Raw genomic sequence first — 25072 nt, forward strand, 5'->3', positions numbered from 1 at the left:
AGATGTCCACCCTCAGGGGCTCGGAGCCTCCCCAACAGGAGACATGTAGGAGGCTGAGCAAGCTGGGCGCCCTTGAGAGACAGGCCCAGGCAGGGCTGTGGCCACAGCAGCCCCAGGGGGTCCCCAGTGAGGTGGAGGCAGGATCAGGTGGGGACGAGGGTTGGGGCAGAAGTTCCAGGAGCCGGGGAGCCACCCAGGGCGGGGAGTGACCCTGGAAGCCGTCCAGCCTCCTGGAAAGTGGAAGTGGTTTAAAAAACACAGTGGGCTTTTCCGGTTGCTAGTAACACACAGAATTACAGAGTTCATGTTCGGTCCCAGAAGGGAGACTGAGGCTCGAGACGGCAAGGAAGGCGTCTGCCATCCAGGGCTGGAGCTCCTGAGGACCAACACCTGCTCAGCGGCCTGGCCCCTGGGCTCCCTGAGATGCTCAGGCTGGAGAGAAGCGTGATGATGGTTCCAGAGCATCTTCCTTCAAGTCTCTGAGGCCCCAGCGGCAGTTCGGGCACCGGGCGGCCTGCGGGGCTCTTAGTGGCACATACGGGCGGTCATTTCTTTCTGTTAAGAGCAAGCAGGACATCAGCTCCCACCAGCCACTCCCAAAAGGGGTGATGCAAACAGCAGACACACTGAGACGCACAGGCAGAGGGACGGCAGCTGGGGGCTTCCCTGAACCCCCAAACAACAAAAACCACACAGGCAACTGCACACCTGGGACCAGGGGCAGCAGGCTACCCCATGAGGCCAGAGTCAATATTTTCAGATCTGTGGGCCAGACGGTCCCTGTCATGACAGCTCAACTCTGTCTTGTACCTCAAAACCCACTTCAGACAACTGGTAACCTCATGAGTCTACCTCGCTGCCAATAAAACTTTATTTACAGCCAGGCATGGTGGCTCATGCCTGTAATGCCAGCAGTTTGGGAGGCAGAGGCAGGCAGATCACCTGAGGTCAGGAGTTTGAGACCAGCCTGGATGACACGGTGAAACCCCATCTCTACTAAAAATACAGAAATTAGCCACGCATGGTGGCGGGCGCCTGTAATCTCAGCTACTCGGGAGGCTGAGGGAGGAGAATCGCTTGAACCTGGGAGGTGGGGGTTGCCATGAGCCAAGATAGCGCCACTGCACTCCAGCCTGGGTGACAGTGCGAGACTCTGTCTCAAAAGAGAAAAAACAACTTTGGGAGGCCGAGGTGGGCAGATCACAAGGTCAGGAGATCGAGACCATCCTGGCTAACATGGTGAAACCCCATCCCTACTAAAAATACAAAAAATTAGCCAAACGTGGTGGTGGTCACCTGTAGCCCCAGCTACTCAGGAGGCTGAGGGAGGAGAATCACTTGAAACCTGTGAGGCGGAGGTTGCAGTCGCTGAGATCGCACCACTGCATTCCAGCCTAGGAGACAGAGCGAGACCCTGTCTCAAAAACAAAACAAAACAAAACCCTACAAACTTTATTTACAAAAACAGGAAGCTAGCCAGGGGACCGCAGTTTGCTGACCCCTGTCTTATACAGACCGGACACTGGAAGGAAAATTCTAGAATACAGAAAAAAAGAAGAAGAAAAAAGAAAAGAAAAACAAAGAAAAAAGAGAAGATCCCACTACCACCTTTAGACCCACCGAGTATGCAACTATTAATTTTAAATTTAGCAACATGTTTACCGGTAGCAAAGCCTGAAATGGGATACACAAAAATGAGGAAGTTATGTGAAGATGTTTTTAATCTTTTTTTTTTTTTTCGAAATGGAGTTTCATGCTGTCATTCAGGCTGGAGTGCTGTGCGCAATCTTGGCTCACTGCAACCTTCACCTCCTGGGTTCAAACGATTCTCCTGCCTCAGCCTCCTGAGTAGCTGGGATCACAAGTGCCCATCACCAAGCCTGGCTAATTTTTTTTTTTTTTTCCCCGAGAGAGAGTCTTGCTCTGTCACCCAGACTGGAGTGCAATGGCATGATCTCGGCTCACTGCAACCTCCACCTCCTGGGTTCAAGCGATTTTCCTGCCTCAGCCTTCTGAGTAGCTGGGATTACAGGTGCCCGCCACCACCCCAGCTAATTTTTTGTATTTTTAGTAGAGACGGGGTTTCACCACATTGGCCAGGCTGGTCTCGAACTCTGGACCTCATGATCTGCCCGCCTTGGCATTCCAAAGTGCTGGGATTACAGGCGTGAGCCACTGTGCCCGGCCTTAATCTTTTCTTTTATTTTCTTTTTTTTTTTGAGACAGGTTACTGGCTGTCACCTAGGCTAGAGTACAGTGGCACAATCTTGGCTAACTGCAGCCTCGACCTCCCAGGCTCAAGTGATTCTCCTGTCTCAGCCCCCTGAGTAGCTGGGACCACAGGCACACACTACTGTGCCTGGCTAATTTTTTTTATTTTTTGTAGAGAAGATGTCTCCCTATGTTGCCCAGGCTGTTTTCAAACTTCTGAGCTCGAGTGATCCTCCCTCTTTGGCCTCCCAAAGGGTTGGGATGACAGGTGGGAGCCACCTCGTCCGTCCATTTTTAACCATTTTTTAAAGTTGTAAGAGAGTGATGGCTCCCACCTGTCATCTTAACCCTTTGGGAGGCCAAGGCGGGAGGACTGCTTGCATACATGAGTTTGAGAACAACATCCTGGGCAACATAGTGAGACCCCATCTTGAAACACAATAAAAAATTAGCCGGGCGTGGTGGCCGTGGTCCCAGCCACTGGGAGGCTGGTGGGGTCCCGCTCTCACATCAGGGCCACCACATCCATACAGTGCTCGACAACCTGGGGAACAGAGCAGCCCCTGGGCAGGTTCCAGGGCCAGGCCCTGAATCATGGGCACCCACTCCACTGCTGGTCCCATCACCGAGTCACAAATGTGGGCCCCAATTTCAAGAAGCCACACTGGCTTCAGGGACGTGGACCCCACACTGAGGAATCTGGTCCCTGGGTTCGTCTCTGGATAAAACCTGGTAGCGTGGAAAGCAGACAGGCAAGGGCGGGCACAGAGGTACCCGGCAGGCTGCAGAAGTCAGGTGGAGTCTAGGCCAGGTGCGCTGGCTCCCGTCTGTCATTCCAGCACTTTGGGAGGCCGAGGCAGGCAGATCACCTGAGTTCAGGAGTTCGAGACCAGCTTGGCCAACATGGTGAAACCCGATTTCTACTAAAAACACAAAAATTAGTGTGGCGTGGTGGCACGTGCCTATAATCCCAGCTACTCGGGAAGCTGAGGAGGAGACTTGCTGGAACCCGGGAGGTGGGGGTTGCAGTGAGCCAAGATCGTACCACTGCACTCCAGGCTGGGTGACAGAGGGAGACTCCAGCTCCAAAAAAAAAAAAAAAAAAAAAAAAAGGCCAGGCACCGTGGCTCCCGCCTGTAACCCCAGCACTTTAAGAGGCCGAGGCAGGCGGATCACGAAGTCAGGAGATCCATCAAGACAATCCTGGCTAACACGGTGAAACCCCGTCTCTCCTAAAAAACACAAAAAATCAGCTGGGCATGGTGGCGGGCGCCTGTAATCCCAGCTACTTGGGAGGCTGAGGCAGGAGAATCACTTGAACCCGGGAGGCGAAGGTTGCAGTGAGCCGAGATCGCACCACTGCACTCCAGCCTGGGCGACAGTGAGACTAGGTCTCAAAACAAACAAAAACACACAAAGTTAGGGTGGACTCTGCGCCGGCTCCTATCCCTTTCATAAGGGACACTGAGCTGCGCTCTGGCACACCTGAGCTCAGGCCTGTGAAGGCGGAGCGAGCAGGCGGGGAGGCGGGGCCGGCGCGGAGGAAACTGCACCTACCGCCCGGATTTGTTCCATGGGAAAACGCAGGATCCCTCCCGGCTACTGCCGCCTGGATTTGCTCCGGGGGAGAACCCGGGATCCCTCCCGGCTACCTCACCACCTGTCCCATCAGCAGGGTACCCCGGGACCCAACTCTAGGGCCCGGGGCTGTGACCCAGGGAGAGCCGGGGCCGCCAGCTGCTGGGCCGACCGCGGGCAGTCAGGGTCCTGGCCCCGGAAGGGTGCCTCTGCCACGGGCCGCTAGTCCCACCGTAACCCCAAGCCTCAGCCCCAAGCCCGCGCACCAGTGGCTCCAGCTCCTTGGTGTCGATGAGGCCGAACTCCTTGACGAAATAGTAGAAGTGCTTGTAGCAGGTGTTCACGTGGGCCTCGGAGCCCATCTGCGCGATGCGGTCAAAGTGGTGGATGTAGACGTGCACGAACACGCGGAACAGCCGCGACAGGATCTTCCGCACCGTCTGCAAGAAGTTCTTGGGGAACGGCGTGCCTGCAGGGAGAGAGGTGGGACGGGCCCACGAACTCAGTCAAGTCCATGTCCAGAACCCTTTGCTCCTGGATGTGACAAGGGGCTTCCAGACAGAAATGGCCGGCAGGCCGGGGGCTGGTGGCTCACACCTGTAATCCCAGCACTTTGGGAGGCCAAGGCAGGCAGATCACTTGAGGTCAGGAGTTCAAGACCAGCCCGGCCAACATGGAGAAACCCCATCTTTACTGAAAAATAAAAAAAATTAGCCGGGTGTGGTGGTTCACACCTGTAATCCCAGCTACTCATGAGGCTGAGGCAGGAGAATCGCTTGAACCTGGGGGGTAGAGGTTGAAGTGAACTGAGATGGTGCCACTGCACTCTAGTCTGGGTAACAGAGTGAGACACTGTCTCAAAAAAAAAAAAAAAAGTCCGCTGTACTCTGGAGGGATGTGCCCCAATGATCACCCACAAACCCACGTTTACAGGGTGCCCCTGAGAGCCACACAGTGCATTACACATCGAGCTGGGCAGGAGGTCCCACCAAAGGGTGATGATCCTGGTGGGCCCAGGGGCTCCATGGCAGTGATTCTGAAACCACTGAGAACACTGGGCCCAGCGCTGGCAGGGGTACTTGTCTCCTCTGCGAAGGACTGCAGGCCTGATGCTGATCCCGCCCTTCTCTGCTTTGGGGTGAGGGAGACAGGCGTCACCAGGAGCGATTCGGGATGAAGCGAGGCTACTAAGTGCAGCCCGACTTAGGAGAAGACTCAGAAATGGAGTCTCTCTCTCTCTTTCTTTTTTTTTTGAGACGGAGTCTTGCTCTGTCGCCCAGGCTGGAGTGCAGTGGCCGGATCTCAGCTCACTGCAAGCTCCGCCTCCCGGGTTTTATGCCATTCTCCTGCCTCAGCCTCCCGAGTAGCTGGGACTACAGGCGCCGCCACCTCACCCGGCTAGTTTTCTGTATTTTTAGTAGAGACAGGGTTTCACCGTGTTAGCCAGGATGGTCTCGATCTACTGACCTCGTGATCCGCCCGTCTCGGCCTCCCAAAGTGCTGGGATTACAGGCTTGAGTCACCGCACCCGGCTTTTTTTTTTTTTTTTTTGAGACAGGGTCTTGCTCTGTCGCCCAGGCTGGAGTGCAGTGGCACGATCATAGTTTACTGCAGCCTCAACTTCCTAGCCTCAAGCGATCCTCCCACCTTAGCCTCCCGAGTAGCTGCAACCACAGGCGTGCACCACCATGCTTGGCTAATTTTTTTTTTTTTTTTTTTTTTTTTGAGACAGAGTCTCGCTCTGTCGCCCAGGCTGGAGTGCAGTGGCCAGATCTCAGCTCACTGCAAGCTCCGCCTCCCGGGTTCACGCCATTCTCCTGCCTCAGCCTCCCGGGTAGCTGGGACTACAGGCGCCCGCCAGGTCGCCCGGCTAGTTTTTTGTATTTTTAGTAGAGACGGGGTTTCACCATGTTAGCCAGGATGGTCTTGATCTCCTGACCTCGTGATCCGCCCGCCTCGGCCTCCCAAAGTGCTGGGATTACAGGCTTGAGCCACCGCGCCCGGCCAACTTGGCTAATTTTTAAAATTTTTCCTAGAGGTGGGATTTTGCTATGTTGCCCAGGCTGAGCTCAAACTCCTGGGCTCAAGTGATCCCTGGGCTCGGCCTCCCAAAGCGCTGGCATTACGGGTGTGAGCCACTGTGCTTGGCCTCCCTGACTTTTCCGGAAGGCTCTGTATCCCCAGCCCCTGCTCACCACTGACTCACCGACGTTGGTGGGGAAGAGGTCCTCGTTGTTGATTTGCGCCTCGATCCAGTCCATCAGCAGGTCCATGTACCTGGGCGCGGAGAGCGCCGTGGGCTTCCGGAACTTATGCTCGTCCTGCCAGCGGTACTCGTACTTGGGGCCCCCCGACATGACGGGGCAGGACTGCTCCGTGCAGCCGTCGCTGATGGTGCCGTAGATGAGGTTGACGCGGTTAAAGAAGTCGACCACGTGAACGGCCACCCAGTCGTTCAGGTCCTCGCCCGGGGGCAGCTGCACGGCTAGCCGCAGGTCCAGCCCGGCGTTCAGCGACGCCTGCGCCTTCTTGTGCAGCTCGAAGCGCTGGGTGCCCGGCTCGAACTTGCGCTTGGGGCGGAATGTCTTGTCCTTGTTGAAGACTTGCTTCAGGAAGGGGTTGGACATCTTGGTGACGCCTGCTCTCCTGGAACGCTTCTGCAGAGGGGTCCTGGGCCAGCTGGCTGGGGGTGCTGACCAACCCGAGAGGCCACGAAACACTCACCACGCTCCACAGCTCTCCCGTGGATCTGAAATACACAGGGGAATCATGACCTGCTGGAGGTGACAGAATTTCCCGGAAACTCGTGCTGACGGCACAAGCGGCAGGATTTGTTTTTTTTTGTTTGCTTTATTTTCTGAGACAGGGTCTCACTCTGTTGCCCCGGCTGGAGTGCAGTGGTGCCATCATGGCTCACTGCAACCTCTGCCTCCCAGGGCCAAGCGATCCTCCCACCTTAGCCTCCTGACTAGCTGAGACTACAGACACACACCACCACAGCTGGGTAATTTTCTTTTAGTAGAAACGGGGTTTCTCTATGTTGCCCAGGATGGTCTCCAACTCCTGGGCTCACGTGATCCTCCCACCTCTGCCTCCCAAAGTGCTGGGCTTACAGGCCTGAGCCACTGCACCCAGCCCCTAGTGGCAGGGTTCAAAACATCCCCTGGACTTCTGACTTTAAGGAGTTTCACCCAAAGGGGGCCACCTCCTCAGTGGACAGAACAGAACTGCACATGGCGAGGCCTGACTGGCTCACAGCAGAAGGTGCAGAGAGCCGGACCCCAAGAACCCGCAGGGGCCGGATCTTCCCCGGTGCTGCTACCTGGCTGGGGCCTGGACTTGCTGCTACCTGGCACTCTGGGGCTTGAGTGTGGGGGCAGGCTAAGATGCTGGTTATAGGGGACTACGCAGGCCGGACTGTGGCCTCCACAAAGAAGCCACGCCCCAATGCCCGCAGCCTGTGCATGGCAGCCTAGGTGGAAAAAGGTCTTGAGGGATGTCATCTTGGATTACTTGGGTGGCCCCACAGTCAGAGACAAATGTCCTTATGAGTGAGGTGGATACGGGGGAGACAGCTATGTGAGAACAGAGGCAGAGATGGGGGTGATGCTTCCACAAGCGAAGGGCCCAGGATGCTGGCCACCGCCAGGAGCAGAGAGAAGCCTGGCAGATGCCCCTCGGCCTCAGAGGGACCCAGCCCTGCCCACACCTTCGTCGCGGACGTGCGGCCCCAGAGCTGACAAATGAATCTCTGTCATGGCAGCGTTGTCCGCTGTGCCCAAGTCACTGGTCACTGGGTCAGGGACCCCTGCGATTGGTGTGATCCCTCTTTGCTTGATTTCATCTGCAAAGACCCCCTTCCATGTTGGATCACATGGCGAGATGCTGGGTGATTCCAGGGGCAGCTGTCCACCTCAAGGCACCGTATAAATGAGGAAACTTCCAGGTGCCAGCCCAAGTCTCACGCACACCTGAGCGGTGACTTGTAAGACACCTGGGGGTTGCTCTGGCGTGGGGCCCCAGCATCCGCCGACTCCCCTGAGAATCCTCAGGGGAGAGAGACAGAGTCCATCCTGCACAGGGCGGAGGGACGACCTGGATCACACACCGCGCATGTGCCAGGTTCACACTCAGCACACAGGGCCTGTCACTGCCAACACCGTTGTCACTACCAGGACGCCAGCACCGTGGCAGGCCCAGAGTGGATGCAGACCCCACCCTGCTCTGCTGGGTGCACCTCCTGGACTGGCAGACTTGACTGTGACACTTGGGGCAAGGCCCATGCAGGGCATTGGGCAGGGCAGGGGTCCTCACCACAGCATGAAGAGGACCCAGCAGAAAGGGGAGTCAGAAAGGGGAGAGGGAGTGAGGCCCACGCATGCCCAGGCCCACTGGGCTCCATGCAACGCTCCCAAGAAATAAACACACATTCATCATGTTCTGGTACATCCCAACCCCACCTCATTTTTTTTTTTTTTGAGACAGAGTCTCGCTCTGTCGCCCTGGCTGGAGTGCAGTGGTCAGATCTCAGCTCACTGCAAGCTCCGCCTCCCGGGTTTACGCCATTCTCCTGCCTCAGCCTCCCGAGTAGCTGGGACTACAGGCGCCCGCCTGTTGGGAATGGATCCTGTAGGGTTAAATGTAAGGTGTGGACAGGCCAAGCACAGTGGCTCACGCCTGTAAGGACTTTGAGAGGGTGAGGTGGGTAGATGGCTTGCGTCCAGGAGTTTGAGGTCGGCCTGAGCAACATGGCGAGACCTCGTCTCTACAAAATAATTTTTTTTGTTTTTTTGAGACGGAGTCTCGCTCTGTCGCCCGGGCTGGAGTGCAGTGGCCGGATCTCAGCTCACTGCAAGCTCCGCCTCCCGGGTTTACGCCATTCTCCTGCCTCAGCCTCCCGAGTAGCTGGGACTACAGGCGCCCGCCACCTCGCCCGGCTAGTTTTTTGTATTTTTTAGTAGAGACGGGGTTTCACCGTGTTAGCCAGGATGGTCTCGATCTCCTGACCTCGTGATCCGCCCGTCTCGGCCTCCCAAAGTGCTGGGATTACAGGCTTGAGCCACCGCGCCCGGCCTACAAAATAATTTTAAAATTAGCTGGGTGTAGTGGCGCATGCCTAGGAGGTCCTGGGAGGACCGTTTGAGCCTGGGAGTTCGAGGCTGCAGTGAGCCACGTTCATACCACTGCCTGGGCACAGAATAAGACTCTGTCTCAAAAAATAAAAAATAAAAATAAGGCGTGAGCAGAGCTGGATCCTTCCAGAGGCCGCAGGGCTTAGGGTTAGGGTACCCCCCAACAGACAACAGAACGGCCACCACCAGAGAATGATCTGGACCCAAATGCTCACAGGGCCCGGGCGTCGGGGGAAGAGATGCTGCATTGTTTGGAAGAAAAGCAAGTTAGAGGCTGGGTGCGCTGGCTCACGCCTGTAGTCCTAGCACTTTGGGAGGCTGAAGCGGGCGGATCACCTGAGGTTGGGAATTCGAGACCATCCTGGCCAACACGGTGAAACCCTGTCTCTACTAAAAATACAAATATTACCCAGGCGTGGTGGCGCGTGCCTGTAATCCCAGCTACTCGGGAGGCTGAGGCAGGAGAATCGCTTGAACCCGGGAGGCAGAGGTTGCAGTGAGCTGAGACCATGCCACTGCACTCCAGCCTGGGCGACAGAACAAGACTCTGCCTCAAAACAAAAGCAAAACAAAACAAAACACGGTGTCCGCTGTGAACACAGTGACAACAGAGTCTGCACCATAAGAAGGTACAGGGTCAATGGTTTGTCACAAGGGAGCACCTGGTGAGGACCGGCTGGGGGCACTGCTCAGGGCAGCCTGGGCACAGGTGGCAGGAGGACACGGGTCCCACACACTCTGCGGTGACCAGAAAGGCCTGAACTTCCCCAGCGCCAACCTGGGGCCCTTAGCCACCATCATGACTTCCTGCCACCAGGGTTAACACCCAACTAGGAACTTACACTTTTCATTTTCCTGGGACAAAAACCCCATCTCCACTTCACAGATGAGAAAACCAGGGCCCAGAAAACCAGGCGTCTACCCGCTGGCTCTGTGGACATCAGGGTTGGATCGTTCTCTGAGGTGGGGCCGTCCTGGGCACTGCAGGGCACTGAGCAGCGTCCCTGGCCTCCACCCACTCCCTGCCAGGAGCACCCTCAGTTGCGACAACCACAGATGTCCCCAGACATCACCCAATGTCCCTTGGGGTTAAGATTAGATCGCTCTGGTGAGATCGTGGCTCAAGATTATGACTGACTCTACAGCAGTGTCTCACGCCACACGGCTAGTAGGTGGACTGCCCGGGGCTCGAACCCTGGTCTCTGTGTGTGAAGTCACCGTTGTTTCTGCCCTACAACTCCCTGAATTCAGCAACTCTCGGGGACGCAGGCAGCCGTCTGATCACAAACCTAGTGACACACGCTTCCCGGGCCAGTGCTGCTCTACCATGGGGCCCCTCCACTGCCCAGCAGAGCCATGTGGATGCTCCAAGTCCAGGGGCTGCTGACCCGTCCTGGTTTTGCTGGGGGGGGGGGGGGCACAACCCCAGGGTGAGCACACAGGTACCCCCCTGCTTGCTTCTCTTCTATTTTTAGAGAGGTTCTTGCTCTGCTGCCCAGGTTGGAGCGCAGTGGCAGGATCATGGCTCACACTTCAGCCTCAACCTCCTAGCTCAAGGGATCCTCCTGCCTCAGCCTCCTGAATAGCTGGGACCACGGGCACTCACCGCCATAATATTTTATAATTTTTTCACCATCAGGTAATTTTTTTTTTTTTTTTTTTTTTGTAGAGACAGGATCTCACTATGTTGCTAGGCTGGTCTTGAGAACTCCTGGAGTCAAGCGATCCTTCCACCTTAGCTTCTCAAGGTGCCAGGATCACTGGTGTGAGCCACTGTGCCTGGCCACCCCTGCCCACTTCCCAAGGAAGGAGCGATCCCACAGCCGAGTCTCAGACCCTCCCTGGGAAGCACCTGATTCAAAGAGGCCACCTCTGTGCTTCTGGTATCCCCCTGGGGCTGGGGAGCCCAGGACGCATCCATGCTGGGGCTGAGCAGGTGGGAGCCATTGGTGGGGACCTGAGGCCCTTCCCCATTGATGGCTCAGCATCCCAGAGGCCAGCACCTGCCCCAGCAATGAGCTCTGGAAACCACACCTGCCCTCAGGCCACACCGCCTGCAGCACAAGATCAATAAATCCCCTCTGGAGAAGGGAAAATGGTGGCCACCTCCAAGCCACAGCCCACCTGGCGCTGAGCGAGATGTTCCTCCACACCAGGGACCAGTCACCTCCGTCCCCACACGCCTGCCTAGATGGGGTGAGTGCAGGCCTCACTTAACCAGAGAGGAAACCGCGCAGGCGAGCGCATCCCATCCACCCAGCCAGGCCCACTTGCCTCCCTCCTCCCCATTTCCACTTCACGTCTGGGCCAACTCACAGCCGACTTTCCAACACCAACAGAAATCACAGCACAGAGCAAAACCCAACCCGCCATCCCGGTGCTGCCCTTTGTGGATTTCAGGGTCTCCCGTGCCAATTTGGGGGCTTAGCTTCCAACCATGCCACCTGGTTGGGCAGGCGGGGCCTTCCAGCAGTGGTATGGCAGCCCTGGGCTGACTGCCGCCACAGGAGGAGACCCTTACCTGGGCTGAGCCTCAGGGAGAAAGTGGCTGTTCCCACAGGCCCCCGCTTGTGTTTTTAAAACTTTTTGTACAGATAGGGTCTCACCACACTGCCCAGGCTGGTCTCGAACTCCTGGTCTAAAGTGAGTTCTGCCTCGGCTTCCCAAAGCCTCTCCTCCTACTGCCTCGGCTTCCCAAAGTGCTGGGATTACAGGCGTGAGCCACCGTGCGTGGCCGAGGCTTCTCTTTTTCTATATCCCTTTACACTTCTCTACCAGACTCATGCCAAAGACAGTTAGTTCCAGAAAACAAGACAGGGCGACCCGAAGAGTCTGTAAACTTCCCCTTGGCATGTCAGTCTCCTTTCAGAAGGTGACGGATGCAGGGCGAAGGGCTCATGTCTCTAATCCCTGCACTTAGGGAGGCCAAGGCGGGTGGATCAGTTGAGGTCAGGAGTTTGAGACCAGCCTGGCCACCATGGTGAAACCCATCTCCACTGAAAAGACAAAACACTAGCCGGGTGAGGTGGCGGGTGCCTATAATCACAGCGACTCAGGAGGCTGAGACAGGGTCTTGCTCTGTCGCCCAGGCTGGAGTGCAGTGGCACGATCTCGGCTCACTGCAACCTCTGCCTCCCGGGTTCAAGCGATTCTCCTGCCACAGCCTCCCCAGTAGCTGGGATTACAGGCGCCCGCCACCACACCCAGCTAATTTTTGTGCTTTTAATACAGATGGGGTTTCACCATGCTGGCCAGGTTGGTCTCAAATTCTTTACCTCGTGATCCGCCCGCCTCAGCCTCCCAAAGTGCTGGGATTACAGGCGTGAGCCACTATACCCGGCCTAATTTTCTTTTTTTTTAAAGTAGAGACAGGGGTTTCGCCATGTTGCCCAGGCTGCTCTCAAATTCCTGGCCTCAAGAAATCCTCCCGCCTCAGCCTCCCCAAGTGCTGGGATTACAGACATGAGCCACTGTGCCCGGCCTAAGCAAACCATTTTCTATCAGGAACAAACACAGGCTCCTTGGCGAAGGGGTTATCGGCCACAGAAAGGGGTTTTTTCCGAAGAAAGGCCAGGACGGCCTCAGGACCCTGCCTCCCGCCCTCGTTGTCCCCTGAGGCTGGGGGCTGGTTACCGTGTCTGGGGCTCCCTCCGCTCTGCTCTTCTCGGATTTCTCCAGGGACAGTGTGGGGAAGACAAGGCAGGAATCAGCTCTCAGAATTCCACACCAAGGCCTTCTCGGCTCCCCTGGTCTTCCCACGGACGAGACACAAGTGATCCTTGGAAACTTCTAGAGAAATGAAAGGTGAGATGACAAATTCCCCTGCTGCAACGCTTTTTTTTTTTTTTTTTTTTTTAAAAAAAAAAAAAACACAGTTTCTCTAAGCAACCAACTGGTATGACCCCTCCCCCGCCAAGGTGCAGCAGCTCACAGACCAGTCACCCACTTCCTTCCGGAGGTTTCCACATCCTGTCACTGCCTCGGGGACCACTGCCCCAGAGCACAGGAGGCGCCTGAGAGACAAGCCCTGAGCGGAGACATCAGTTCCCTGTGTTCTAGGTCAGTGCACAACACTGGCTCCCGGCCTGGCAGCCCTGATACTTGGCTGGAAGATGCTCCCAGTCCAGAATCTGTCCTGCTAAAACAGGCAGCGTCGGCAGGGCGCGGTGGCTCATGCCTGTAATCCCAGCACTTTGGGAGGCCGAGGAGGGCGGATCACGAGGTCAGGAGATAGAAACTATCCTGGCTAATGCAGTGAAACCCCTTCTCTACTAAAAATACAAAAAATTAGCCAGGCGTGGTAGCGGGCACCCGTAGTCCCAGCTACTTGGGAGGCTGAGGCAGGAGAATGGCCTAAACCCGGGAGGCGGAGTTTGCAGTGAGCTGAGATCGCGCCACTGCACTCCAGCCTGGGCGACACAGCGAGACTCTGCCTCAAAAAAAAAAAAAAAAGCAGCGTTCCAGAGCCACCTTCCAAAATTTGAGTACTTATTTGTTTTTTATTTTTACTGTTATTTTTTTGAGACTGAGTCTCGCTCTGTCGCCCAGGCTGGAGTGAGTGGTGCGATCTCGGCTCACTGCAAACTCCGCCTCCCAGGTTCACGCCATTCTCCTGCTTCAGCCTCCCGAGTAGCTGGGACTACAGGCGCCCGCCCCATGCCCAGCTAATTTTTTGTATTTTTAGTAGAGACGAGGTTTCACCGAGTTAGCCAGGATGGTCTCGATCTCCTGACCTTGTGATCTGCCCGCCTCAGCCTCCCAAAGTGCTGGGATTACAGGCGTGAGCCACTGCGCCCGGCCACCAGGCTGGACTTGAACTCCTGACCTCAAGTGATCCACTTGCCTTGGACTTCCGAAGTGTTGAGATTACAGGCGTGAGCCACCACGCCCGGGCTCTGAGTGTTTATTTTTATTTACATTTTTATTTTTTATTTTTTTTGAGGTGAAGTGTCACTCTTGTTGCCCAGGCTGGAGTGCAGCGGCACGATCTCGGCTCACCACAAGCTCCGCCTCCCAGGTTCAAGCAATTATCCTGTGTCAGCCTCCCGAGTAGCTGGGATTACAGGTGTGCACCACCACACCTGGCTAATTTTTGTATTTTTAGTAGAAACTGGGTTTCACCATGTTGGCCAGGCTGGTCTCGAACTCCTGACCTCAGGTGATCCACCCGCCTCGGCCTCCCAAAGTGCTGGGATTACATGCGTGAACCACCACACCCAGCCACTTTTATTTTTGAGATGGAGTCTTGCTCTGTAGCCCAGGCTGGAGTGCAGTGGCACGATCTTGGCTCACTGCAACCTCCACCTCCACGGTTCAAACGATTTCCAGCTAATTTTTGTATTTTTAGTAGAGATGGCGTTTCACCATGTTGAGCACGCTGGTCTCGAACTCCTGACCTCCAGTGATCCTCTAGCCTCAGCCTCTCAAAGTGCTGGGATTATAGACGTAAGCCAGTGTGCTCGGCCTGAGTGTTTACTTTTAAACGTTGCAACTGCTCCTGGTGCTGGAAGGCCACCCTCACTCCTGCTGAAGGGTGGCTGCGTCTTCCCTGATCACCCAGGCGTGCATCCTGTCACTGTTTTGTGTTTCTGTCTGGTTTACATTTTTGTGTTTTAGAGACAGGGTCTTGCTCTGTTGCCCAAGCTGGAGTGCAGTAGCACAAATGTAGCTCACTGCAGCCTTAATCTCCCAGGCTCAAGTGATCCTCCCACCTCAGCCTCTCAAGTAGGTGGGACCACAGGCACACAACACCACACCTGAATAATTTTTGTATTTTTGTAGAGATGGGGTCTTGCTATTTTGCCCAGGCTGGTCTCGAGCTTCTGGAGTCAAGCGATCCTCCCACCTCAGCCTCCCAAAATGCAGGGATTACAGGTGTGAGCCACTGTACCTACTGCATCTCTGACTTCTCTTGTGGGAAAGCAGGCAGGCAGGAAGCAAGGCCTGTCCAGGCCACTCCGGGCCAGGTGTTATCAAGGGGTTAGCATACTGTCCGAATTCTCCTGACAATCTTTTCTTCTGTTTTTAGATTGACATTTGACTCACATACCACACATTTTAACCTTTTCAGTTACAGTTCAGGAGTACAGTTACGTGACTCCTGGCATGTTTGGTGTTGCGCAACCACTACCTTTATCTAATTCCAGAACACTTCCATCACCCCTAAAAGAAATCCTGTCCAGGTGCAATGGCTCATGCCTGTAATCGCAGCACTTTGGGAGGCCAAGGCAGGAGGACTGCTTGAGGCCAGGAGCTCAAGACCAACCTGGGCAACATAATGAGACCCCGTCACTGCAAAAAATATTTAGAAATTAGGCAGGCATGGTGGATGTGCCTGTATAGTCCCAGCTACTAGGGAGGCTGAGGTGGGAGGATCGCCTGAGCCCAGGAGGTCGAGGCTGCAGTGAGCCATGATTGTGCCACTGCACTGCAGCCTGGGGGACACAGTGAGACCCTGTCTCAAAACAAAGCGAAGATCATGTCACCTAGGGGACAGTTACAGTTATGAGATGTCACGGACACCTGTGGTGCCTGCTTCAGAGGACCCAGCCCAAGGTTTCAAGAAACAAGAGCCCAAGCGTCAGAAAGAGGAAGCCACACGGAGGAACGCCCCAAGCTCCCGTCCAAACCCAGGCCACACTCCTTCCACGGAACTTTTACTGCCGAGGCCACAGGGTCTGGGCTTGACTGGGCACCACCGACGTGGCACCGCCTTTTTGGCCTCCTGGATGGCTTCAGTCTGAACGGGGAGGCAGGAGCCATGCTCTGAACCTGCCCAGTGGGAGCCAGGGGCCCACCCCAGTCTCGCCTCCTTGTGGCCACTGTGAAGAGCTCTCAGCCACACTCAGCCGCGGCGGGGGTCTCACCTGGGGGGCGATTCTGCACCCCGGGAGATACTGGGTGATGTTTGGGGGCATTTGTGGTTGTCATAACTGGGGGATGCTCCTGGCACAGAGTGGGTGGTGGCCAGGGATGCTGCCCAGTGCCCTGCAGTGCCCAGGACACCCCACCCCAGAGAACAATCCGCCTTGAATGTCCACAGTGCCGAGGGGGAAAAAGCTTGTCCTGCGAGTGCAGAGCCAGGGACCTAACTGTTCGTGTTTGCTTTATTTATTTATTTTTTGAGACAAAGTCTTGCTCTGTCACCCAGGCTGGAGTGCAGTGGCACAATCATAGCCCACTCTAGCCTCAACCTCCGGGGCTCAAGCAATCTTCCCACCTCAGTCTCCTGAGTAGCTGGGACTACTGCTGTGCACCTGGCTAATTTTTGTATTTTTTTTTCTTTTTTCTTTTTTGAGATGGAGTCTCGCTCTGTTGCCTAGGCTGGAGTGCAGTGGCGCGATCTTGGCTCACTGCAACCTCTGCCTCCTGGGTTCAAGGATTCTTCTGCCTCAGCCTCCTGAGTAAGCTGGGACTACAGGCGGGCACTACCACACCCAGCTAATTTTTTTTTGTATTTTTAGTAGAGACAGGATTTCACCGTATTGGCTAGGCTGGTCTCGAACTCCTGACTTCGTGATCCGCCCACCTTGGCCTCCCAAAGTGCTGGGATTACAGGCGCGAGCCACCACACCCGGCAATTTCTGTATTTTTTGTAGAGACGGGGGTCTTACTATGTTGTGCAGGCTGTTCTTAAACTCCTGACCTCAAGCGGTCCTCCCACCTTGGCCTCCCAAAGTGCTGGGATTATAGATGTGAGCCACTGAGCCTGGCTGTCTCCCTCTTTAATGAGTAATTTTTACAAATTGCCAACCGCATCACTAGTTAGTACACAGTGACTGTGGTTGTCAGAGGTGCAGACATGTATCTGACCACCCGTGTTTCTCCTGCCTTCTGGGGAGCACTTCCCTACGCACTCATAAACTAACCCTACAGGGGTTCATGCCGCAGCCCTGAGAGGCTGGCAGGGCGGGTAGAAAGTGGACGTTCTCATTCTTGCTAAGTGATCATGGACCTTTGCTGTCATTAGTAAACAGGCCTGGCATCTGCCAGGGCCCTGGAGGACCTACTCTTGTGAAACTCATCATTCCCTGGCTGGTGGGAGGGGCTCATCCATGCTGCACGTCCAGAAGCTGAGGCCAGCTGCCTCGCCTGCGGGTGCGAGGTGAAAGGTACGAGTCTGGGCTTGAACTCAGATCATTCAATTCTGAATCTGGTGTGTCTGCCACTAGGGCAGCATCTCTGCACTGTGGACGTCAGCGTGGGTCACTCTCTGGGGAGGGGCCATCCTGGGCACTGCAAGGTGCTGAGCAGCGTCCCTGGCCTCCACCCACTCCATGCCAGGGGCACCCCCAGTCATGAGAAAAACACAAATGTCCCAGACTTGGCCCAGTGTCCCTTGGGGGCAGAATCACCCTCCATTGACACCCCTTGGGTTAGGGGATTCCACGGACCCCCAAGAGACTCTGTGGCCCATGATCCTCTACTCTGCTGAGGTCCTAGGAGGCTACACACATTGAAATCCACACCCTGAATGATGAGGGGGAGAGGAGGAGAATCCCAGGAGCTGGGGTCCCCTGGTTTATACTGTCTGCCATATTGGGAGTTTATTCTGGTGTCTGGTGTGAGGAGGGAGCAGACTTGATTTTCTTTTTCCAAATAACTAATGCAGTCCCCCACTTGGCATTCAGGGCTGGATCCTTCTCTGGGGTGAGTTTGTCCTGGGCACTGCAGGTGCTGAGCAATGTTCCTGGCCTCCATCCACTGCATGCCGGGGGCACCCCCTCCTCTAGTTGTGACAAACACAAACGCCCCCCACCCCACCATGTCCAAGTTCCCTGGGGGCAAAACTGCCCTGGGGCAAGACCTCAGTTAGATTGGCAGCTTCCCCTCTGATGTCATCTACAAGGGACTCCACTTGGGGATTCTGAGGGGATTCTGGGGCCCCCGACACCCAACCCATCTTAGTCCCGCCAAGTCCGCATCCTCAGAGATCCTCAGCTGCTGAGCGCTTCTGAAACCAGCATCTGCAGCCCGGCAGAGCTGGCCTGGTGACTCAGGCTGTCTTGATTCTCCAGGGCACTTCAGGTGCGACTCCCCGCCCAGGTGTCTCAGCTCAGCCCATCCCTTTGTCCCCTGCGGGAACTGTCCATGCTTTGAGTGGTTCCCACCCCGGACCATTTCCTTTTTTCTCCCATTTGCCTCATGGCCCAGAGGGTGTTGGGGGGCGGGGTCAGGGCCAGACCACCCTGCCTCCTGCCCCCACAGGCTGAAAACAGTGACGATTCTGCCCCTCAACGCTGGGTGATGTCTGGGGACATCTGTGATTGTCAGGTTTTGGGGGAGCTCCTGGCATGGAGTGGGAGGAGGCCAGGGACACTGCTCAGCACCCTGCAGTGCCCAGGACACTCCACCCCGGAGAATGACTCAGTACCCGGGGGAGACCCTGGCCCCAGCCCCACACAGGAAGTCAATAACAACTTCCTCCTTTCCTGTGGGACCTATGGTCAATGAAATATGACATTAAACCTAGCAATGATAAAAATATGGTCATTATTTTAACACACTTTTAAAACTAATAGGCTAAATATAAGCTCTGCATTAAAACCAGAAGACCTAAGAGAAAAAACCCAGGACTTGTGGGGAAGAAAAGGGAGAGAAACCTATGTGAAATTGACTCCTATAGTAAGTAACCCTACAACCAAGACGCCAGGCCGGGCGCGGTGGCACAGGCCTGTCATCCCAGCACTTTGGGAGGCCGAGGTGGGCGGATCACCAGAGGTCAGGAGTTCAAGACCAGCCTGGCTAACACAGTGAAACCCTGTCTCTACTAAAAATACCAAAAATTAGCCAGGCGTGGTGGTGGGCGCCTGCAGTCCCAGCTACTCGGGAGGCTGAGGCAGGAGAATGGTGTGAACCCGGGAGGCAGAGCTTGCAGTGAGCCGAGATCGCGCCACTGCACTCCCTGCACTCCAGCCTGGGCGACAGAGCCAGACTCCGCATCAAAAAAAAAAAAAAAAAAAAAAAGATTCCAGCACCGGCTGCAGGCCAGATCAGGGAACACACACTTCCTGCAGAATCATTCTCAAGCCCATCTGGCTAGAAAGAAAAGCCTTTAACTTGAGCCAAAGCCTCTCAATCCAGAGGAGACTGCTCTTCGGGTAATCCAGGACAGCGCAGCCACACAGTTTTAAGAAGAATGAGACACAGGCCCTGACGCGGAAGGACACCCAATATCCGATAAGTGCGAAAAATAAGTTGCAAAACAGCATGGATAGCCGGATCTTTTTTTTGGAGATGGAGTCTCGTTCTGTCGTCCAGGCTGGAGTGCAGCGGCGCCATCTCGGCCCACTGCAAGCTCTGCCTCCCTGGCTCAAGCAATTCTCCTGCCTCAGCCTCCCGAATAGCTGGGATTACAGGTGTGCGCCACCATGACCGGCTAATTTTTGTTATTTTTGGTAGGAGACGGGGTTTCACCATGTTGGCCAGGCTGGTCTCAAACTCCTGACCTCAAGTAATCCGCCCACCTTGGCCTCCCAAAATGCTGGGATTACAGGCGTGAGCTACTGCACCCAGCCTCTAAGACCTTTTTTGTTAAAGAAGGAATAAAAGTCCAGGTGCGGTGTCTCATGTCTGTAATCCCAGCACTTTGGGAGGACGAGGCGGGCGGATCACGAGGTCAGGAGATCAAGACCATCCTGGCTAACACGGTGAAACCCTATCTCTACTAAAAATCCCAAAAAAATTAGCCGGGCATGGTGGTGGGCGCCTGTAGTCCCAGCTACTCAGGGAGGCTGAGGCAGGAGAATGGCGTGAACCCGGAAGGCGGAGCTTGCAGTGAGCTGAGATCCGGCCACTGCACTCCAGCCTGGACAACAGAGTGAGACTCTGTCTAAAAAAAAAAAAAAAAAAAAGGAGAATAGGCCAAGCACAGTGACTCACACCTGTAATCCCAGCACTTTGGGAGCCCAAGGCAGTTGGATCACAAGGTCAGGAGTTCGAGACTAGCCTGGCCAAGATGGTGAAACCGTGTCTCTACTAAAAATACGAAAATTAGCCAGGGGTGGTGGCAGGCACCTGTAGTCCCAGCTATTCGGGAGGTTGAGGCAGGAGAATCACTTGAACCTGGGAGGCAGAGGTTGCAGTGAGCTGAGATTGTGCTACTGCACTCCAGCCTGGGTGATAGGAGCAAAACTCTGTCCTAAAAAAGAAAGAATGGCCGGGCAGGTGGCTCACGCCTGTAATCCCAGCACTTTGGGAGGCTGAGGCGGGTGGATCATGAGGTCAGGAGATTGAGACCATCCTGGCTAACACGGTGAAACCTCGTCTCTACTAAAAATACAAAAAATTAGCCGGGCATGGTGGCGGGCGCCTGTAGTCCCAGCTACTCGGGAGGCTGAGGCAGGAGAATGGCTCGAACCCAGGAGGCGGAGCTTGCAGTGAGCCGAGACAGCGCTACTGCACTCCAGCCTGGGCGACAGAGCGAGACTCCGTCTCAAAAAAAAAAAAAGAAAGAAGAATAAATTGGTACAACCATGAAAAAAAAAGGAACTATTGTGTCTGGAAGGAAGGTTTTTGTTTGTTTGTTTGTTTTTTGTTTTTTTCTGCTGTCTGAGACAAGGTCTCGCTCTATCACCCAGGCTGGAGTGCAGTGGTGCAATCACCCGCTCTCTGCAGCCTCAACCTCCTGGGCTCAAACGCTCCTCCCACCTCAGCCTCTCAAGTAGCTGGGACCACAGGCGCATGCCATCATGCACAGCTAATTTTTATACTTTTGGTAGAGATGTGGTGTTACTATGTTGCCCAGGCTGGTCTCAGACTTCTGGATTCAAGCTATCCTTCTGTCTTGGCCTCCCAGAGTGCTGGGATCACAGGCATGAGACACAGTGCCCGACCCTCTGTAAATCTTTGTGGTACACTGACACACTTTTCCCAGTCTGGGTATATAAGGAAAAAAACAGTCATTTTGATATACTCAAAAGGAAAAGGGGGCGGGGCGCTGTGGCTCACGCCTGTAATCCTAGCACTTTGGGAGCCCGAGGCAGGCAGAGTGCCTGAGCTGGGCAACGTGGTGAAATCCAGTCTCTAATAAAACACCAAAAAATTAGTTGGGTGTGGTGGCGCACGCCTGTAATCCCAGCTGCTCGGGAGGCTGAGGCATGAGAATCTCTTGAGCTCGGGAGGTGGAGTTTGCAGTGAGCCGAGGTTGTGCCACTGCACTCCAGCCTGGGCAAGAGACTCCATTTCAAAAAAAAAAAAAAAAATGAAAAAGGAAGAGGCCAGGCGCGGTCCCCAGAAGGTATCGTGTCAAAGTCCGAAAGAAAACCCAAGTTCAGCCTTTTTTTGTGTGCAGCCAGGCACACGCTGGACCACAGCCACCCCACTGTGTGTTCCAGAGACTTCTCTGGGACTCCGAAAGGCAGAAGTGAAGGCCTCCTCCCAAAATCCCGTTTCTGAAGTCGGATTTGCCTTTTCTGCTTAAGCCATTTGACCTTCTAAATGCCAGGAAAACAGAAACAGAGCTCATTGGCTGGGGAAGGTCTAAAACTCCCCACCTCAAAACCCCAAGCTCTTAGTCAGCTCTGTGGGGAATTTTTCTGAAACCTCCACTATCAGGTTCCTAAGGTGGGAGAATACTTCCTTGAAAGGGAATTTTTTTTTTTTCAAGATGTTGCCTCACTCTGTTGCCCAGGCTGGGGTGCAGTGGCATGATCTTGGCTCACTGCACGCTCCGCCTCCCGGGTTCAAGCGATTTTCTGGCCTCAGCCTCATGAGTATCTGGGACTACAGGCACGCGCCAGCACGCCCGGATAATTTTTGTATTTTTAGTAGAGATGGGGTTTTGCCGTGTTGGCCAGGCTGGTCTTGAATGCCTGACCTCAGGTGATCCGCTCTCCTCGGCCTCCCACAGTGCTGGGATTGCAGGGATAAGCCACCCACAGCTGGTCAGCACATCCCAGTTTGGACCAGCTACACTGCAAGGCCTCCACAGCCACAGGTGGTCAGCTCAGCTCCAGAGGTAAAAGAGAAAAGTCAACCTGTTGAAACAGGGGGAGCTGGGAAGGGTGCAGTGGGGCGGGTGTTGCTTGAGGTGGGTGCTTGAGTCGTTCCTGGGGAAAGGGAAACACATCCGGGGGGTCCAGAGGACAGGGATGTGGCATGCCGGGAGTTCACTTTCTTAGTCCTCACTCTGTAATCGGTAGATCTTCTCAGTGAGTTCTAATAAGCAGGTCCCTGACAACTGCGGTTAAGAACCTAGCTTCTGGAAGTTCTCAGGGCTGCAACTCTGCAACTCTGACAGCCCGGGGGCTCATCCAGCCCTCCTTCCTTTCCCTCTGTAAGTTTTTTTTATTTTTTTGAGACGGAGTCTTGCTCTGTCGACCAGGCTGGAGTGCAGTGGCGCCATCTCGGCTCACTGCAAGCTCCACCTCCCGGGTTCACGCCATTCTCCTGCCTCAGCCTCCCTAGTAGCTGGGACCACAGGCACCCACCGCCACGCTTAGCTAATTTTTTTGTATTTTTAGTAGAGACGGAGTTTCACTGTGTTAGCCAGGATGGTCTCGATTTCCTGACCTCATGATCTGCCCGCCCTGGCCTCCCAAAGTGCTGGGATTACAGGCTTGAGTCACCACGCCCGGCCTTTTTTTTTTTTTTTTTTGACAGAGTCTTGCTCTGTTGCCCAGGCTGGAGTGCAGTGGTACAATCTCGGCTCACTGCAAGCTCTGCCTCCCCGGTTCACGCCATTCTCCTGCCTCAGCCTCCTGAGTAAGCTGGGACTACAGGCACCCGCCACCATGCCCAGCTAATTTTTTGTATTTTTAGTAGAGACAGGGTTTCACTGTGTTAGCCAGGATAGTCTTGATCTCCTGACCTTGTGATCCGCCCACCTTGGCCTCTCAAAGTGCTGGGATCCCAAAGTGCTGCTTCACAGTCATGAGCCACTGTGCCTGGCCATGCCCAGCTAATTTTTGTATTTTTAGTAGAGACGCAGTTTCGCCATATTGGCCAGGCTGGTCTTGAACTCCTGACCTCAGGTGATCCGCCTGCTTTGGCCTCCCAAAGTGCTGGGATCACAGGCATGAAACCACCGTGCCTGGCCACCCTCTTGCACTTCTGAAACAACCAGCAAACCAAACCACCAAACAAATAAATATCCAGCTTTCCCTACACAAAAGCAAAACCAGGCCTGGAAAGGAAATGAACCCAGGAGAACAGAAAAGGAAGGTGGGTTTTGTCTCACGGGTCAAAACCCATATTATCGCACACACGCAGGGAAATGAATGACTCGCTCTTCAAGGCATGACTGTGGGCTCTGACGGCTCCAGCCTTCAGCAGCCCCCCAGCTCTGCGTCCCAACGCCTCTTCCGTGAAAGGGAAGCCCCTGTGACTGCATGATGCCCAAGAAGGAAGGCGGTCGTGACCATGACTTAGAGGCCGGCCAGGGCACTCCCTCCTGCCTGTGCAGGAGGCAACTCCCAAAGCAGAAAGCACAGATGGGACGTGAAACATGCAAAACACACATCTCAACATTTATCCAACCATCTGCTTTGAATATGGGAAGTTTACTGCATGTCAATTAAACCCGTATAAACTGTTAAGGAGAAAATGAAGAAAAAAGTAAGTGTAAAAAAGCAGTGTGGGCCGGGTGCGGTGGCTCACGCCTGTAATCCCAGCACTTTGGGAGGCCGAGGTGGGCGGATCACGAGGTCAGGAGTTCAAGATCAGCCTGGCCAACATGGCGAAACCGTCTCTACTAAAAATACAAAAATTAACTGGGTGTGGTGGCAGGTGCCTGTAATCCCAGCTACTCGGGAGGCTGAGGCAGGAGGCTCACTTGCACCCAGCGGGGAAGAGTTTGCAGTGAGCAGAGATCGCGCCACTGCTCTCCAGCCTGGGCGACAGAGTGAGACTCCAGACTTCGTCTCAAAAACAAAAAAAGCAGTGTGTACAAAGACTGGAAATCTTACCCCAGGATGAGCTGCGGCTTGGAGCACTGATTTTCCGCTCTGTGATTGGCTTTTCCAATCTCCCCACACCTCTCAGTGACTCCTAATAAAATGCACCCTCGCTTACACTTTCTAGCCCCTCTTCGTTGCAGGAAGGAGCAGCTTGTCCTTGGTGGGCGCCTCTTTCGGGGGAGGGGGGCCCCTGCCAGCGACTTTGGGGACCCCGAGCAAGACGGGCCTATTCGAAAGGGCCCGAATGCCGCGTGGGCTTAGGGGTCCTGAAGCCCTGCAGAATTTTAACACACACCGGGAGGTGCGGGGTCCTGCGGCAGGACAGTGGGCAGGGCCAGGAGTTCGACCCCGCAGCTCGACCCCGCACCCTGTATCCTCCTCCTGGGGAATCGGCCTCCCTGCCTGGGTTCGCCCTTCCTGAGGGATTCCCCTTTCCCGTCGCCAGAGTTCCCCCTTCCTGAAGGCTCGGCCTCCTCGCCGCCTAAGTTCACCCCTCCTGAAGGATCCGGCTTCCCCGCCGTCTGAGTTCGCCTTTCCTTTTTTTTTTTTTTTTTGCCCCACCCCCACCTCTTGTTGCCCAGGCTGGAGTGCAGTGGCACGATCTCGGCTCACTGCAACCTCTGCCTCCCGGGTTCAAGTGATCCTCCTGTCTCAGCCTCCCAAGTAGCTGGGATTACAGGCGCCCGCCACCTCGCCCCGCTAATTTGTATTTTTGGTAGAGACGGGTTTCACCGTGTTGGCCAGACTGGTCTCGAACTCCTGATCTCAGGTGATCCGCCCGCCTCGGCCTCCCAAAGTGCTGGGACTACAGGCGTGAGCCACCGCGCCCGGCCTCGCCCTTCCTGAAGACTCGGCCTCCCCGCCGCCTAAGTTCGCTTCTCCTGAGGGATCCAGCTTCCCCGCCGCCAGGGTTCGCCCTTCCTCAGGGCTCGGTCTCTTCGCCGCCTAAGTTCGCCCCTCCCGGGCACCCACCTGGTCGCCTCTGCCGCCCGCCTTCGCGCCTCCTGGGCACCTACTTGGCCGCCTCTGCCGCCCGCCTTCGCCCCTCCCGGCACCCACCTGGCCGCCTCAGCCGCCGCCCCGCCTCGCAGCCGCCGCGGAAGGACACGGTTGCGGAGGACGCCTCACACGCACGCCCGACCGCACCCGCGGACCGGACCTACTTTCCTTAAAGGGCCCGGGGCTCCGCGCAGAAGCGGCGTGTAGGGGTCCCCCGGACTCGGTCCCGCGGGCTATAAGGGGCCCGGGCGGCGA

The 25072-nt window shown here is 55.4% G+C and overlaps 1 protein-coding gene across 3 annotated transcripts; it reads right to left on the bottom strand.

Moving 5' to 3' along the window:
* Positions 1–266: 266 nt before the first annotated feature.
* Positions 267–25003, bottom strand: MOB3A (MOB kinase activator 3A). 3 transcript variants are annotated; one of them, XM_030935650.1, is made up of 5 exons: positions 24878–25003; positions 12555–12710; positions 5996–6538; positions 4056–4258; positions 267–555 (listed from the first exon to the last, which is right to left on the bottom strand). In XM_030935650.1, the coding sequence occupies exons 3-5, from the start codon at positions 6414–6416 to the stop codon at positions 526–528; spliced, it is 654 nt and encodes a 217-aa protein (XP_030791510.1). In that variant the 5' UTR covers positions 6417–6538; positions 12555–12710; positions 24878–25003; the 3' UTR covers positions 267–525. The 3 variants fall into 3 exon arrangements, with proteins under 3 accessions (XP_030791510.1, XP_010373174.1, XP_030791511.1); XM_010374872.2 differs by having other exon boundaries at positions 24791–24925; XM_030935651.1 differs by lacking the exon at positions 24878–25003 and adding an exon at positions 23828–23848.
* Positions 25004–25072: the final 69 nt, after the last annotated feature.

The sequence above is a fragment of the Rhinopithecus roxellana genome, chromosome 8 (assembly GCF_007565055.1).
Source record: "Rhinopithecus roxellana isolate Shanxi Qingling chromosome 8, ASM756505v1, whole genome shotgun sequence".
NCBI classification, from domain to species: Eukaryota; Metazoa; Chordata; class Mammalia; order Primates; family Cercopithecidae; genus Rhinopithecus; species Rhinopithecus roxellana.